The following is an 18,299-nucleotide window of genomic DNA, read 5'->3' on the forward strand; positions in this document are numbered from 1 at the left end:
ATACAAGCACCAAGAAATGTACGTAACTTTAAACATTAGGGTAACAAATCGAAATGGACAGGGTGCAAAGAGGTGTACAGACGTAAATCACCAAGACATTCGTGAAGTAATTTAAAAATGCATAGTACTCGTATTTCAGCATAAATTTATCCTCATCGGATGTTCTAAGGGCCGAGGATTATGTACCATATAATAGGGCAGGCATAATTTAGACTTATAATTTGTAATTTTTTCTCGTCCAGAAAGTATTGCCCAAAGTGGCACTTATTTATAGCAGAGACTCTCCATTTGATATTAAGGCTGACCCTATGAACGAGGACTCGAGAGAAGCAAGTCTGCTGACTGCTTGTTTGATGACAGTCAGCGATTCACTGTCGCTTGCATATAATCTTGTACTCGACACCGTTCTCAGTAACTCGGCCTATACCATCTACGTGGTTTTGTCACATTAAATAAAGATTCATATGAATTGCTTACCCGCTGCTGTCTCCACAACAGGAAAACCAATTGGATGCATTTCCGAACTCTTATTACTTCAACGATTAACCTAAAACACCCACTCAAGAGCAATGAAGACATTGTAAAGGCTGTCGAGCATTTCAATTATTGTGTCCAACATGCAGCATGGAAATCAAGATCCTGCCTCACCAAGCAACACCACACACAGGGATGTCTGTGAAGTAAATGAAAATCTGAAGGAAAAAGGACAGGCAAAAAAAACATGGCAAAGAAGCAGACACCCTGAGGACAATTGGACAGCGGCGTAATTGGCCCATATTTTTTCGTTGACGAGAACGATCACCACGTTACTGTGAATGGAAATCGATACCGCGACATGATAAACGATTATTTTTGGCCGCAATGGATGGTATGGACTTAGACGACATGTGGTTTCAACAGGACGGGGCCACAAGCTACACAGCACACGCTACAATGGATTTGTTGAAGAGTAAGTTCGATGAGCGCATTATTTCCAGAAATGGGCCGGTCGAATGGCCGCCGCGCTCGTGTGATTTGACGCCTCTAGACTATTTTCTTTGGGGTTATGTGAAGTCATTGGTCTACAGTAACAAGCCGGCGACGATTTGTGAGCTCAGAGCCAATATTGAACGCGAAATTGCTGGAATTTCGGCCGATTTATGCAAAAGAGTGGTCGAAAATTGGGTTCAACGATTGGACTTCGTAAAACGTGAACGCGATGGCCATGCAAAAGAAATCGAATTTCATACTTAAATGTATATGTTCAAACTCCATAATAAAAAAAAAATTAGTTAAAAAAGTCAAACCGTTTGTGTTTTATTCAAAAAAAAAAGTTTAAGCGCTCTTACTGAAAAACGCTTTATAACTCATTGGTTGAAAGAGTGGCGCATTAAGCTAAAGGGGACAAAATTTTCCCAAGTCACTTTTACACTAAATGAAAAACTTGCCCACCCGTTAAGCTCAATAAGATAATCATCCCCTAAACTGACGTCACAAAATATCTCGACATGCATCTTGATAGCAAACTCACATGTAAAAGCCATATTTTCACCAAACGGAAGGCTCTAGGAATAAAACTTAGAGATCTAAATTGGTTACTACATCGAAATCCGCAAGTTTCTCTCGAAAGTAAGCTCCCACTGTACTCAGCTATATTGAGACCGATATGAACATATGGCATTCAACTTTGTGCAGTGCACTACAGCTAACTCCAACATCGAAATACTTCCACGAAAAACCCGTAGAATGAAACGCCTCTTATTATATTACAAATGCACAATTTTATCGTGATCTCAAAGTACCCACAATAATTGAAGAAATAAGAAAATAACAAACGACTGCAATCGCACTCAAACCCTCTTGTTTCGGGAATAATTGCAAATCCCATAACCTTCACCAGACTCAAGCGAAAATCTGCAAAAGACGTAAAATGTTAATAAATTCATCTAAATTATTATTAATCATAAAATTAGTGCACCTCTGGGTGTATTCCATAAATGTTTTTTCTCTTAAATTAATTAAATAGCTTTAAGTAAAAATATTCTTCTTCTTTTTAATTGGCGCGATAACTGCTTACGCGATTTTGGCCGAGTTTAACAAAGCGCGCCAGTCGTTTCTTTCTCGTGCTAACCGGTGCCAGTTGGACACAGCAAGTAAAGCCAAGTCCTTCTCCACCTGATCTTTCCAACGCAAAGGAGGCCTGCCTCTTCCTCTATTACCACCAGCTGGTACCGCATCGAATACTTTCAAAGCCGGAGCGTTTGTATCCATTCGGACGACATGACCCAGCCAACGTAGCCGCTGGATCTTTATTCGCTGCGCTATGTCTATGTCGTCGTAAAGCTCATACAGCTCATCGTTCCATCGTCTGCGATATTCGCCGTTGCCAACGTGCAAAGGTCCAAAAATCTTACGCAGAATCTTTCTCTCGAACACTCCAAGCGTCGCTTCATCGGATGTTGTCATCGTCCAAGCTTCTGCGCCATACGTTAGGACGGGCATGATGAGAGTCTTGTAGAGTGTTAATTTTGTTCGTCGAGAGAGGACTTTACTGCTCAATTGCCTACTTAGTCCAAAGTAGCACTTGTTGGCAAGAGAGATTCTACGTTGGATTTCAAGGCTGACATTGTTATCGGTGTTAATGCTGGTTCCTAGATAAACGAAGTCTTTTAAACCTCGAAAACCTTGATGACAGGAGGTACTTCGTTTTGTCCTCGTTCACCACCAGACCCATTCACTTTGCCTCTTTATCCAGCTTGGAGAAGGCAGAACTAACAGCGCGGCTCAGAGAGGTCCTTCGTAATTCTGACGGCGCTGCTGGTGTTAAGCAACGTCATCTTGCATAGCCGTATTAGTTTCGTGGGGATACCAAATTTAGACATCGCGGCATACAGATAACTCCTCTTCGTACTGTCGAATGCAGCTTGGAAATCGACGAAAAGATGGTGCGTATCGATTCTCCTTTCAGGGGTATTTTCCAAGATTTGACGTATTGTAAATATTTGGTCGATGGTAGACTTTCCAGGTCGAAAGCCACACTGATAAGGTCCAATCAGTTGGTTGAGGGTGGGCTTCAGCCTTTCACACAATACGCTCGCTAGAACCTTATAGGCGATATTTAGAAGACTAATCCCGCGGTAATTGGCACAAATTGCAGGATCGCCCTTCTTATGGATTGGGCAGAGCACACTTAAATTCCAATCGGCAGGTAAAAGTAAAAATATTGCTTAAAGTTTTTAAAAAACAGGCGGCAATAAAGAAATGGATATAAAAAAACGATACACTGGTTGATGCAGGGTCTCGAAATATGTATTTCTTAAAGTCTTATTTGTGGTTCGGTTAAGCTCAAATTCAGAATGAAGGAGTACACAAAATCTAGTTAAACTGTACTCTAATATTCCTAGACAGACCACGGCGTTAATCGGAATTACCGGCGCAGTTACTTCTGATTAAAATTGTAGTGTAACAGACGGCTATTACGCGGATTAGTGAACAACTGATTTGTTTATTGGATAGTCTTATCAGTCAAAGATGGACCGCAAGCAGCAAATACGGGTATTAGCTGCCCTGTTACTAAGAAATAATTATTTATTTAAAAAAAATCTTAAATTGCACTATTTCAAACTGATCCGACATATCAAAACAATTAATGTAGTTTGGAACGTGTTAAAGCAAAGCAGCATTGCATGCAGTCTCTATTGTTCTTCCCTGTAAATGTTTCATCATTTTTCGGCAATGCTGCCATCGAAAATTCCCCTAATCTGCTCAAATTATGAGAATTAAGCCTAGTTGTCAATCCGCATTACTTGCACTTAATTCATGAGATAATCCCGATTACCGCCACCGTTTGTCTAGGCAATAAGGATTTTAAAATTATATGAATTTTTTTAGTGCAACTTTGAAGCTCATATCTGTTGAACGGCTTTGATAGCACTGAAACAAAATTAAACCTAAGCCTACAAGAATGCCCAGTAAGTAAGAATAGAAGCCTTTTCAATAGTCTTAGTTTCCTTTCTGTAGTTTCTTTATGCACAAACTTTTCGTTTTTATGAAGAAATGAGCATTTTAACAACTCTACTTTAATTAGGCAGTTTACATCTACATACGTACGTATGTATGTGTGTACTTACTCGTAAAAATATAAATTTATAAGATTCTGAGAGCGCGGTTTCACCCTTAAATATCCACACAAAAGATAACAAACGAAACCAGTGTCACACACAAACGTTTCGTATTTATTTACAGTTGTAATTTGTTGAATCTAATTAAATTAATACGCTTACTTAGACATCAAAAACAACGCAATGCGAGCATGCTGTAAATAAACGCTTCATATTCAAAGCTGTTGATACACTTTTTAGACAATGACTTGTGAAAGAAAATAGTTCTACGCAAATGAATTAAAGCGAGAAAATGTGGGTACGCGGTTGCACGGGGATGTGCATATGTATGTGTGTGTGTATGTATGTATGTATATGTACGTGTTGAATGCGGTTGAACGCAACCAAATTGGTTGACAGCCACTATGACGTGGAAGTGTGATGTATGTGGGCGGTGTGAGAGGCGCGATGTGACAAGTTTAAAGTATTTTACGGGAATTAAATGTTCGCTGCAGCGATGGAGACCTTGCTGCTTGTGCTGCGTGTATTTAATTTAGATCTGTGTGATGGCAGCAACAGTGACAACAACTACTTAATCGGTGAAATGGCAATAAACATGGAAAGCGCGCTATGCCACCGGGAAGTGGAAGTGAAAGGGGAACGGGAACGCGAGTAACTCCGCGACAGCAATAATAAGAAGCACACACACCTACACACTAGCACACACACACACACAAACGACATCATCTTAGCAAAACTAAATCCTTGTTAATTCTGCTTACAATTGGTATTAGCGTGAATGCAAATAGTGCACAACAACAACGACAATCGGAATAACAAAAACATTGACAATGACAGCGGTATGCCGTTAGGTGTGGCCTCGACAAATTCGTTTGGGCGTGCGTCGGTATTTACAAGTACTAAGTAGTAAATATATTCATAGATTTGCAAGTGGCTTTAAAAGTCGCCACCTCATCGCATCCCACCACCAACAACTAATCATCGCACATTCTTACATACAAGCACATTATGTATGTTAGACGCGCTTCGCGCTTGCTACTTTCAACTAATAAGTGCCTATTTAGCAAATTTAAGCCGTTGTTGTTGGTAATTGTAAGTTTTTGTATTTTTTGTAGCTCATGTTTTTATTGTAGCGGCTAAAGCTTCAACAAAAGAAACACTGAACAAGTTGTGACTCGTAATGTCGGCCCATTTTATCTATTGGATAAGGAATGGTTGTACTTAACAAATTTTTTTTTTTCTTTGAGGTGGCTCAAAGCGTTGAAAAGCCGAAAAGTGTAAGACTTGTCTTTCGGCTCACCCCTTAAAAACCGACCGCTCCGTCCCCCCCACAGCGGGACGACTATCAAGTATCACTTCACGGGAGGGGGAGTGGCCTATTGTCTCTTTACGAAGATTTGCGCTGTTGTTCAGCGCGATGCAATTTGGTGATGACTATTTTTGCCATATTGCTGTCAGCGCATACGAGGGGTGCCTTTCATATGTCGGGATTAGAGAACAAGAACAAATTTTAATCATCGAAAATCACTTTATTGTTTTTCAAAATATTCTCCATGAAGATCTATACACTTTTGCATGCGTTTGAACCAATTGTCGAAGCACTTTTGCCACTCTGAATGAGGTACCTCCAAAACATGCATTCTGAATGCCGCAACCGCTTCTTCAGGTGTCGAAAAACGTTGACCTCTCAGTTTGTTTTTTACGTACGGGAATAAAAAGAAGTCATTCGGTGCCAAGTCAGGACTATACGGCGGACGACCCATTAATTGTGTTTTGGGTGCTCAAAAATGCAGTTGTTTGAGCCGATGTGTGAGAGCTCGCATTTTCCTGGTGAAGAGTGATCCGTCTTTGGTGATTGGTTTTCCTAATTTTTTGGAAGACAACTGGCAAACAAATGGTTGTGTACCACTCAGAATTTACTGTTCTGCGTTGTTCTAGTGGTACGGTTGCGACATGTCCAGTTTTTCCGAAAAAACAGGCGACCATTTGCTTGGAAGTGCTTCGTGCACGAACAACTTTTGTTGGATTTGGCTCATCTTGAAACACCCATACAGTCGACTGCTGTTTACTTCCGGGCTCATACGCATAAATCCATGATTCATCACCTGTCACGATGTCATAGACGTGTTTCGAAGCCCCGCGATCGTATTTTTTGAGCATTTCCTTCGACCAATCGACACGAGCCTTTTTTTGACCAATTGACAAATTGTGTGGGATCCAACGCGAACAAATTTTTCTGACAGTCAAATGTTTATGCAATATTGAATGTATGCTGGTTCCACTAATGCCTAAGATTGTCTCAATCTCACGATAGGTCACATGACGATCTTGCAATATCAGTTCGCGCACAGCATCAATGGTTTTCGGAACAACAACTGATTTTGGACGACCTTCACGAAATTCGTCTTGGAGTGAACTACGACCACGATTGAATTCACCATACCATCGATAAACACTGGTCCTTGATGGAGCTTCATCGCCAAAAAATGAATTAAGTTCATCCATGCAATGTTGCTGAGTTAATCCACGTCGAAAGTTGTAAAAAATAATCGCACGAAAATGTTCACGATTTAATTCCATTTTTGGACCGAGATGAATCTTTTAAGTTACTGTAAACAACACAAATAGCGCTGATATTGCAAAAGGTTCTGAGTACGTAAAAGCCAAAAAATGTCAAACTTTGCGATACAGCTGTTGCCAGATTACAACACCAGGGTTGCCAAATCCCGACATGTAAAAGGCACCCCTCGTAATTGTTTTTCTGAGTTAAGCATAATATTCACTAGGTTATTAACCATTATTGGCTTTCCAACCTTAATACTGAACTCTTCCCTTTGGAATATCGAACGAGGGCACAAACGGAAAACTTGTTTTGCGTCTTTAACTAAGTTGTCACAAAAAATGCAGTACTGGTCATGCTTAAATCAAGTACTTGGCACAGGTAAAAGTATATCTTGTCCATGTTTTCGGTTTATCCATTTCGAGATATTCGGAATCAATCGATATGTCCATCGTTCATTATTCCTAGAATTCTTTCACTCCTCCTGCCACGTACGGATGCTTCGCTCCCTTTCAGCCTTTCGGTTGGTCAGCTCTGCTGGATAAATCGGGCTTTAAATTTACTGATTCACTGCATAAGCAATTTTCCGCCAATTAATTTTTTGTGCTGTTTTTTTTTGTTGTTAATTAATTCACGTTTTTTTTCATAAACGCAATTTTTCTAAAAATCGATTTACAGAAAACGTTTTTCTCACCTATAATGCTATTCACATGTATAATCGAAAAAAAAAAAAAATAAATTAAAATTTGCTGGCCTCATTGATTCCACCGCGCGCTTTTCAAAAACAGAAATACATAATCGCAAAAACTTCATGCAAACGCCATTTTTTATATTACTTTGAAAAGTATTAAATTACATAAATATTCATTCTTTCACTTCTAAAATATGCTATTTTTTGCGCCGCTGGCCTAACCATTTAAACCGAATATCCGCAATTTTGATGAACATATCAGATTTGTCGAGTAAAGCCTTTACACTGATGAAGAATTACAACAGTGTACCACTTCTGCGCAAAAACTGGCTCACCTTTATTTAATTAAGAGAGTGTTACAGTGAATAAAAAAGAGATATCATAAGGGTATAAGGTCCAAACTTTGGAGTACATAGTGGATCCATTCAAACCTTATTTCCAAACTCTCTCAACACGAGCATATGTGACTTGGCTTTGTAACGATGGGACAGGATACCTGTTATCATGATCAGTTTTGTTTACGCCGATAAATTTTGGCTGCTTTAATTGAATGATTTCAACCAATGTCATTACAAAATAAAAATCTAAGACTCAGAACCGTTTCAAATCCCTCCTACTGTGGCTATGGCTTTGATAGCCCTAGAAGACAAGCCACCAGAGGCCAAAAGTGCTCAGCAACTTTGTATGTTGATATTTTGGCCACCGATCGATGAGTTACTTCGAGGTACATTTATATAAAAGCAAACCACAGGTAGACAGGGGAATATCCACAATTATATTGCATGAAAAATCACCTTAAAATTCGCCTCGGTCATATCATACATGGAACTTACAGGAAACCAACTCACGAACTTTCTTGGTGATCTAATAATGCAAAGTGTCTGTATCGGGTTTGGAATTTGTAATATTTTTATTTTTTTTACAAAACTAAATAACCTGTGTGATGCGCCAGAAATCAAATTTATTGTTTAGCAAATGGCAAAATGATAGCTTTTCGATTCACCAAAGTTGGGAAATAAATATTGGAATCGAATATCGAAAATCGAATATCAGTTGGCCACCAGAAGCTGCTATTTGACTTCATAAGAATATTTTCTGTGGCAATCCATTCAGGGTAAATGTTTCGTCACGAATTCCGAAACGATTCAGAAGTTCAAATATAAAATCGTTAATAAGATAGATGACAAGACTCACGATACATATCGGAAAATTGATTTGGTGGAATGGGCTACTGTAAGCCAAACATGAGTTTCGTTTAAATGAAAATGCGGTTCGTGTTTAATGACACTTTGTAATAAAAAAATCATCATAATCGGGCAACTTTACAGCTTGGACTGAGATTTAGCTTCGTTTTCATGATTCTCGATCTCTCGGTAACAGTTCTCCATTTTCTAACACCCAGTGTTTTCAGGACCATAAACACTTGTTCAAACCATGGGACGTCAAACTTGGACGTCTTCGTGCTTTAGGCACTATGGGGTTGTATGACACGATTGATTTCTGGGGAAGGTTAGCTCGCGTGCGCGTAATATAACCCAACCATCGCAATCTTTTGGACTTGACATATTTCACGATGCCCTCGCCGTTACTTAGTTGCATACATTTTTCACTTTAGCGTATCCGGTAGATACCAGTTTAAAGTCGTAGCGGACCAAAACCCCTTCGCAGCACTTTTTCCTCGAATACTCTTTAGAGGAGACGTAATTTGCAATCTCTCGTAAGAAGTTTAGATGGTAATAGTTTGGCCTCATCCTGCTTTATATTGTGTTGTATGAGCTATTGTCGTTTAATATAGTGACGCCTAGATTCTTGAATGATTGTACGCCCTCGAAGCGGTAAGTGCCAATTATCATGTCTTCTGTTTTTTTCTCACCAGCATGAGTGAAATCCTCAGATATTTTTTTCTGCATTTATTTTGGGTCCTACGGTCGCAGCACATTTTTCGATGAGTAAAAGTTTTATTTTTCATTTCGCGCGATTACCGCGATGTCATCGGCATATGCAATTCTAAGCCTTGGGCGGTTAAAGAGATTGCTAAATTTTACCTCATCTCCAATTGCATTCTAAGTTGAAAATGGTTGTGGAGAGAGAGAGTCGCCTTGTTTGACTCCACATGAAATGTCAAGGGGCAGGGAGATGGACTGCTGGGCTATTATTTTTCCGGTAGTAATTGTCAGGGTGGCCATAACCAAATTGGTCCTACTGCTTATGCCTAGTTCTGCGAAAATTTCAGAGATTTTTCAGCAGTGTATGCTATGGAGCGCAGGTTTGAAATCTAGGAAATGTTTGTGTTGCGATATTAATATTTTTCAGTGTTTTGTTTAAGCAAGAAATCCTGGCCCGTCGTTAAACAACCTAGCCGGAAGAGCCACCCGGGTAATAAGAAAATGCATTAAAATTTATTTTCCAAATGCTAGATGGAACAATCTGCTTTACTAAAGGGTTTTCCAATAACAGGTAGATGTCACTTTTGAAGCTGCCACTTTTTGATACCTGACAAGTAGAAACTACGCCATTGATAAAAATGGATCGATGCACGCTTAAACAACGCACTCAAATTATTAAAATTCACTATAAAAATGTTAAAACTCGTAAAACTCGAACATTTTTGGGTCATCGTGAAGCATCTTGTCGGACCGCAATATAGAAATTGGTGAAAAAATTCGAGCTGTTGGGACAAGTTAGTGATGTGAAGAATAAAATCCGTGCACGTCGCTCACGAACAGCCGAAAATAATGCTGTTGTAGCCGAAAGTGTTGAAGAAAGCCCAGGTTTGCCCATTCCTCGTCGTTCAAACGTCATTACACTGTAATAGATAAAGATTTGGGTCTTAAAGCTTATAAGAGTGAAATCCTCAGATATTTTTTTCTGCATTTCTTTTAGGTCCTACGGTGGCAGCACATTTTTCGATGAGTAAAAGTTTTATTTTTCATTTGCCGCGATGTCATCGGCATATGCAATTCTAAGCCTTGGGCGGTTAAAGAGATTGCTAAATTTTACCTCATCTCCAATTGCATTCTCAAGTTGAAAATGGTTGTGGAGAGAGAGAGAGAGTCGCCTTGTTTGACTCCACATGAAATGTCAAGGGGAAGGGAGATGGACTACTGGGCTATTATTTTTCCGGTACTAATTGTCAGGGTGGCCATAACCAAATTGGTCCTACTGCTTATGCCTAGTTCTGCGAAAACTTCAGAGATTTTTCAGCAGTGTATGCTATGGAGCGCAGGTTTGAAATCTAGGAAATGTTTGTGTTGCGATATTAATATTTTTCAGTGTTTTGTTCAAGCAAGAAATCCTGGTCCGTCGTTAAACAACCTAGCCGGAAGAGCCACCCGGGTAATAAGAAAATGCATTAAAAATTATTTTTCAAATGCTAGATGGAACAATCTGCTTTACTAAAGGGTTTTCCAATAACAGATGTTATTTTGAATAGCCCGCGATTTCGGTAGATGTCACTTTTGAAGCTGTCATTTTTTCATATCTGACAAGTAAAAACTACGCCATTGATAAATATGGATCGATGCACTAAGCGCACTCAAATTATTAAAATTCACTATAAAAATGTAAAAACTCGTAAAACTCGAACATTTTTGGGTCATCGTGAAGCATCTTATCGGACCGCAATATAGAAATTGGTGAAAAAATTCGAGCTGTTGGGACAAGTTAGTGATGTGAAGAATAAAATCCGTGCACGTCACTCAAGAACTGCCGAAAATATTGCTGTTGTAGCCGAAAGTATTGAAGAAAGCCCAGGTTTGCCCATTCCTCATCGTTCTGTGGAACTAGGCTTTCCACAAACGTCATTACACTGTATTTTGCATAAAGATTTGGGTCTTAAGGCTTATAAAGTCCAGTTAACACAAGAACTCAAGCCGACCGATCATCAACAACGTCGTGTCTTTGCTGATTGGGTCGTTGAAATGCATGTAAAGGATCCGGAATTCCATCGAAAAATCATCTTGAGTGATGCGGCCCATTTTCACCTCGGTGTCTTCGTCAGTAAGCAAAATTGTCGGCTCTGGGGCTCAGAAAATCCAAGAGTTATTGTTGAAAAGCCTCTCTATCCTCAACGTGTGACTGTTTGGTGCGGTTTGTGGTCCGGCGGAGTCATTGGACCTTACATTTTCGAAAAGGAGGATGGAGCAACAGTTACGGTGAATGCGCTATCGAGAGATGTTTAACGATTTTTTTATGGCCGGAATAGGATGGTATTGATTTGCACAAAGTTTATTTTCGACAAGACGGCGCTACGTGCCACACAAGCAACGAAACCATTGATCTTTTACGGGAATAACACCTCTTATTGGAAAACCCTTTTATTATTTTTCTTTTGATAGCTACCACCTAAATAAATATTGAGCAGTTTTTTGCATATTTTTTAACTCGACACAACATTTAGTGTTCCAGGTAGAAAAAAATGAAAAGTGAAAAAACGAAAGTAATACCTTCGACAGCTTTCGAAAATTTAATTCCAAGCTTATAAATTTTTATCATTTCAAGCTGTTGAAAATATTTTACTATATGCAAAATTTTAAATCTCATTTTCTCAGCCTCCTTCTGTGTACATTGTTTTGCTGTCATTCCATATATGGCTTGCTTTCCGCTTTGACTTGACTTGCGCACCATAAAAAATTCCTCTCCCTCTTTAAACGAAATTCATGCAAAGTGCACGAGCCTCGGAGAAAATACCATTAAAAATGCCATGAATAGCGCTTTGATTGCACTTAACCACATTAAAAGATACTAAAATTCTCACCTAACAATCAACAGCTTCCAAAGACAGTAAAACCACGGGCAGGCAGCCGTCCGTCCGCCCACTCGTCAACAAGCAGAGTACTAAGGTTAATAAAAATTGAGAATCAAAAATGAGAAATGGTGGCAGGTCATTTAATTTTAACTAAATTTACTTAAAAAAATTTAATCTCTACCATTGTGGACGGACGGCTGTGCTGGTAGTGTGGCGCCATTAAGAAGCCAAGTACATATTTGCAGGCGCCTGCTCACTAAATGTAGCCGGAAGCACCAAACTAAAAAAACTGGCCAAGCCAAGGAGGATTTTTTAACAATATAATGGAAGCAGTGTGTGTGTGTATAAGTGTCAATGGGAGTGTATGTAAACATTGCGCCTGTGGACAGCAGCCACTCTAAAATTCTAAATAAATCTTAAACACAGCCGTAAAGATGGCATCCGGGAGCGTCGTTTAAGTGATGTTGCAGAGAAAGATGAAAGAAGTGAAGATGCAGACTCGATTATAAATATAATATGGTCGACCTAATACACATACATGCACACAATACAATATAGTATATACACAAACAAGTATCCGTAATTACAAGGCAGATAGAACCAGAAGACCAGGTGCCGATTGAAAAGCTCACAGACGGTTTTATACCTTGAAGGAATGCTGGTGGAATTTTGTATGCAAAAACACAGCCAACCAAGCTGCGCAAAAAATTACGTCAGCTCATAAATTAGGCAAATGTAACGAAAGTTATTGCCGCCGCTGCCAATGACTCCAAGCGTCAATGTGAGAGCTCAATTAAAAGATGCTTGGTATGAACGGCAAACTCTGCCACCGAAATGAAGACATTCCTTGAATCATTTAATTTGGTTTAAATTAAATTTTTATAGCCACCAAAACATAATAACAACAACACCTTGTATTATTTTGTTTATGTGCTTGAGCAATCGTTTATTTCACTTACCTCCTGATATTGCGTTGAATGGACCGCGTTACCGCTGTCATATCGCATGCACCCCGATCGCCCGGCTTTCGTCCCTCAAGTCGGCTGCTGCACGACCGTCCATCGAGCGTGGCGTAGATGTGGCGACGTGGCACATGTGCAGTGTACACATTTCTCGGTGTCGGTATCTTGCTCTTCATTGCGCGTGGACTTGGCTCGAAACCCGAGTCCTGATCTTTGCTTGATTGTGTGGCATGTGCATAGCTGCCAGTCTGTTGCACATTTCCACCCTCGTCATCGGTTTTGCTTTTCCAACTGCTGCGCGTTTTCGGTCCACTCTTGATCCGCTTCTTTAGGCGACGCTTACGTCCATTGCTGTAGTCGTAGACGCCGAGTACAGCACTAGCGGGTAAAGGGCCCTCAATACCACCCACACCATGACGATTGCGAATGTCAGCTGCGCTCTTACTAAACTCCTCCTTATCGTCTTCGTCATCCATGTGATCTTCGTGCTCATAGTCGGCACCTGCAAGTCTATGCTCGTCTTCAGCTGAACTTGCTTCCAGTTCGTGGAATGGCTTTCCCAAATGCGTTTGTGGCTCAGAAACTATTTTAAAAATCTGAGTGTCGCTAAATTCGTGATCTTTATGGTGACCGTTAGCGCCACCGCTCAGCCCTTCTCCTGCGGAATCATCGCTTTTCAAAATTTGGAAGCTTGATTTGCGCGCTACTTCTTCGGTTGCATCATCTTCAGCTGAATCCGATGGCAATAGTGTAAACGAACGCCGAGTTTCTTGTTCTCGCGGTTTTTGTGCTTGCGTTTGTGGCTGGGGCTGTGGTTGTGGTTGTTCGGAAGTAGAGTCGGATGGAAGTGCAGTGTGGTCAGTTACTAATGCTGTTTCGGTTGCCGTTGTACTTGGAATTGTATTTTTTACGACGTCAGCTCCGCCATCTGCGCGTGCATCCGCCGATGCTTGAGCGGCAGTTGCAACATTTGTAGCATCTGTAGCCGACACAGCGGTACTAGTAGGAATGGTTGACGATTCAACCGGTTCCACTTCAGTTGTGGAAGCATGTGATTCCACAGATTGTGCGAGCATAGTGGAGGGAACAGTCGAAGCAGCTGCCTCATCAGCTGCTACTGGTGTGGGACTTGGCAATGGTGTTGGTATTGGCGTTGCTGGAGTTTCCATTACACTGGGTACGGTTTTAGTTACTTCCGTCACTTCGAGTTGTGGTGTAGGTGCATCAGTTTTTGCAGTATCTGTTCTGACAGCAGCCTCCGCTTGTGCTACTAACTGTTTGTCCTCTTCATCTTCTGGCTTTTCACTGTTCTCATATTTCTCACCATTTCCATTTCCAGCATTCTGCGTATCGCTTTCTAGTGCAAGGGCAGCTATTTTCACTACCTGGTCGACTTCTTTTCTCATCTCATCTGCCAGTACGCTTAAATCTTTCTCGTCGTCCGTTACCTTATCGTCTTGTGGTTTCTCCTCAGTCTCCTCTTCCTGCTGCAGGTTAGCTGCATCCTCTTCATGATGCACATCGACTTTTGTGGTTACCAATTCAGCGGCCGGCTTCTCTTCCTCATCCGTTAGTTCCATAGATTGCGATTGCATATTTGCATTGAAGTTCTCCGAAGACTTGATAAAAGTTGCTTCCTTTCCTGCGTCGCCAAGTATAGTTGTTGCTGCACGCGTAGTTGCAGATTGTTGGCGACTAACCCTTCCTGCATCCTTTTCCTTGCCATCTTTCGGTTTAGATGTTGGCTCTTGTATGTTTTCCTCTTTCTCCCGCTCTACCTCCACCTCTCTTACTCTACGTTTCTCCGGTGATGATTCTTTCTCGCTGCTGCGATCACCTCCCTCTTTAGACCGACGCCGTGATATTGACTTTCTACGTATGACCCGCTGTTTTTGGCGTTTATGATAACAGCAATTTTCGCAAGAGTCTTCATCGTCATCATGGTTTCCTTCACCTTTGTCATCCCATTCGCTTGAACTCGCATAGCGTTCACGTGACTTTCGACGCCTTATCTCGATATTGCTCTTAGAACGACATATATCAACTTCATCGCTACCGTGTCCTTGACTGTCTTTTGGCTCTCCACAGCTGCTGGTGCGTCTGCGTGCTTGTCGCCTGCTGCGCTGGTGCCGACGGCAGGTATGTGCAAACTTCTGTTCTCTGCGGTATGTTCTTTCATGACAGCTACAATTACTATCGCCTTCCCCGCCAGCACAATCCGAATCCGAGTGTTTCAAGTACACGACATACTTCTTAGAGTTTTGCAAGTCATGTAGCTCTTCTTTTTCCACATATCGCAACGGACGCACCATATCAGTGCTAACTTCCTGAAAAGGATTAGACCTGCGTGCCGCCAAACGGAGCTTACTAGAGGGCAAACCGCCATGTGACTGTAGAAATTTGGCAGTAGATCGGTGACCTTTTTGCAAAGCACAATCAAGTGGCGTAAACACAATACCTTTACTATTTCGGTATATGGCGTTGATGTCTCCGCCGTAGTCCAACAAAGTTTTGCACACATCAGTGTAGTCATTGAGAGCGGCAATGTGTAGAAGACTACGCCCGTCATTGCTTGTAGTGTTGACTTGTTTGGGTCGCTGCTCCAACAGCCACTCGACGAGCTCTCTCCTTCCCGATGAGCTGGCTTCGTGCACAGGTAGATCACCCTTAGCATTTCGCAACCACAGATTAGCGCCGCGCTCCTTTAGCATTTTAACCGTTTCGAATTGTCCTTTCGAACAGCCACAATGTGCCGGTGTGCGCCCCTTTCGATCCTGCCGATTCGGATCCGCATCTAAATCCAATAAACGTGCCGTCGCATCCGCATGTCCCAATGTCACCGCATAATGCAGCGCCGTACAGCCGTTCGAATCAATCAGATCAGTGGGTGCACCACACAGACTAATCAGCGTATCGATGCACTCGGTATGACCGCGCGAAGCCGCACAATGCAGCGCCGTCAACCCATCTCTAACAGAAGGTAAGCGTAAACACAATATTAGTTGCACTAAATTTTGAGCAAAGCGATATTGGCTAGTATATATTCATACACATTTAATACATTTAAAATTTTAAAGTAGCAACCTACTTATCGGCGCTTTCCACACGTGCTCCAGCCTTTACCAATGCAACGACAGCCTTCGCTGACCCCGCCGAAGCAGCCCACAGTAATGGCTGGCGTCCATCCTTGTCCTGCACATCAACGCTGGAATGCGGGTGTGTTAGCAGAATGCCGAGTATCTCAAATGCCAGCTTAGTGGCATTAGCCTGACCCATTTTGCTGTCAACACTGGCGCCACACATCTGCGCTGCGTAATGAAGCGGCGTACCACCATTCAAGTCAGAAATCGCGATATTCGCACCAGCTGCCAACACCGAACGTAAAGCCTCTATTTCACCGCAAACTGTAACGATAGAAAGGAATGTGTCTACTGTATGTATGTATGTATGTGTAAGCATGTTCAATTATGTTCGTTTGCGAGTGCGTGTGCTTCCCCAGCAAACCATAAGGGCCGTGAAATAAAATATTATTGATTGCTTCTTCGAAGCTTTCGTATTCTTGAGGAGTATTTTAAGTATTTATAAATGATACGAGACTCAAGCAGAAATGCAGAAATTTTTCTAGTGGACTGTTTCTAGACTCATAAAGTACCAAACACAAGTTTTAAAAAGCAGTATTGCTGGCATCTCGAATTCAAAATTACCCAAAAAAAGAAAGAACCAACCACACTAACAAAATCCGATGAAAGAGTACTCGGAATGTTCGAAGGAAAGATTCGGCCAAGAGTTCTGTACCTTTGCCAGTTGTTGATAGCTCATATCGCAGATGTTGGAATCAGTTTAATGGCGACATAGACAGAGGATAACGAAATATGGATGCAAAAGCTCCAGCTTTGGAAGTATCTCTCTGCCTTAGAAAGATAAGGTGGAGATCGCGAGCAAGAAACGACTGGCTCGCTTTGTTCAACTAAGCCAAAACCGCGTCAATTCAACATTTATAAAACAGGTTACTTCTAAGCAGAAATCGACTGTAGTTGAGATTTACTTCTACTGAAAAATTATTTTACCTGATTTTTATTCAGTGACGTAGAACTACTATTTTATTTCTGTACCACAACTTTTAAGAAAGAGGAGAATTAAATAAAAATTTAGCGCATCGCCTTGCTGATTGCAGTAACGCCCTAAGAAGTGCTAACTTTTTCTTTCATTTTATTAAAAAAAGCACTAAGCTTAGATCATAAAGACAACACTATTAGAGGACTCCTTTTATTTTTAAGCGGTTAATGTCGCCAGAACAGAGAATTTTCTAAAATTGTAATTACGTTAATATCTGATTCATCTTCTGAAAATGCAATATATTTGCTAAAGGAAATATTTACCTTCAACATTTATTCGATAGGTACCGCTTTTGAGGAGCTCTCCCTGAATGAGGTCTTTAAAGACTTTAATTTCTTTAATTTAATTTCTTAACGCTACCTATTTGGTTTGCTGGGTTAATGCGTGCAGTGTAAAATTTTTTCAGTCTCACACAGCCGAATAGTGTGATGGTGTAAAATGTCATCGCCAGTTCATTGACGTATCCATTAGCGATTGTTGGTACTTACCCGTCGCCCAATGCACCACAGAATGGCCCTCGTTATCGACCGCATTCACGTCGGCTTTATTCGCCAGCAGCAAATTGACCATTGCCAAGTTGCCCTGAATAACAGCCAAGTGAAGCGGCGTAAAGCCATCCTCGTCGGCAGACTCCAGCAAATCTGGAGCTGCGACGGCGATGCTGGCCGCCGCCACGAGTTCACGCGTGTGAGCGTTCTGTGCAGCACAATAGTGTAGTGCGTTTTTGTTGCGACTGTCACGTTGACGAATGCGTTCGGGCTGCATTGTGTAAGAATTCATCGCACACACGCGTTAATAAAATTGGTTGGCACGGAGTGAAAATAAGTTCGTTTTAAGATTTCCCAAGTTGGTATGAGATTACATGGAAGAGAAGAGAAAAAGAAATAAACGTTAAAGAAAGTGAGTTATACATAAATACACATACTCGTACATAGATATGCATATAGGTGTTATAAAAGATTTCTAAATAAATTAAATAGTTTTCTAACAAAGGTGGTTGAACTACCAATTTAAATTAAAGATACATGAAAAAAATTAATGCAGTCTTATTCCGCACTGGTCAGTTAAATTTTGTAATCTATATAATTTATGAAATAATCCACATATTTTACTTTTTTGTACT

The 18,299-nt window shown here is 40.9% G+C and overlaps 1 protein-coding gene across 1 annotated transcript in view; it reads right to left on the reverse strand.

Moving 5' to 3' along the window:
- LOC129236409 (protein phosphatase 1 regulatory subunit 12B) overlaps positions 1-17,761 on the reverse strand; it is a 52,286-nt gene extending 34,525 nt beyond the window's left edge. The window contains exons 1-3 of the mRNA XM_054870788.1: positions 17,665-17,761; positions 16,149-16,464; positions 13,058-16,030 (exon numbers count right to left, since the gene is read on the reverse strand). Coding sequence (XP_054726763.1) covers positions 13,058-16,030; positions 16,149-16,464; positions 17,665-17,746 — 3,371 coding nt within the window. The 5' untranslated portion in view covers positions 17,747-17,761. The remainder of the gene's footprint in view (positions 1-13,057; positions 16,031-16,148; positions 16,465-17,664) is intronic.
- Between the last annotated feature and the right edge of the window lie 538 nt (positions 17,762-18,299).

The sequence above is a fragment of the Anastrepha obliqua genome, chromosome 1, assembly GCF_027943255.1.
Source record: "Anastrepha obliqua isolate idAnaObli1 chromosome 1, idAnaObli1_1.0, whole genome shotgun sequence".
NCBI classification, from domain to species: Eukaryota; Metazoa; Arthropoda; class Insecta; order Diptera; family Tephritidae; genus Anastrepha; species Anastrepha obliqua.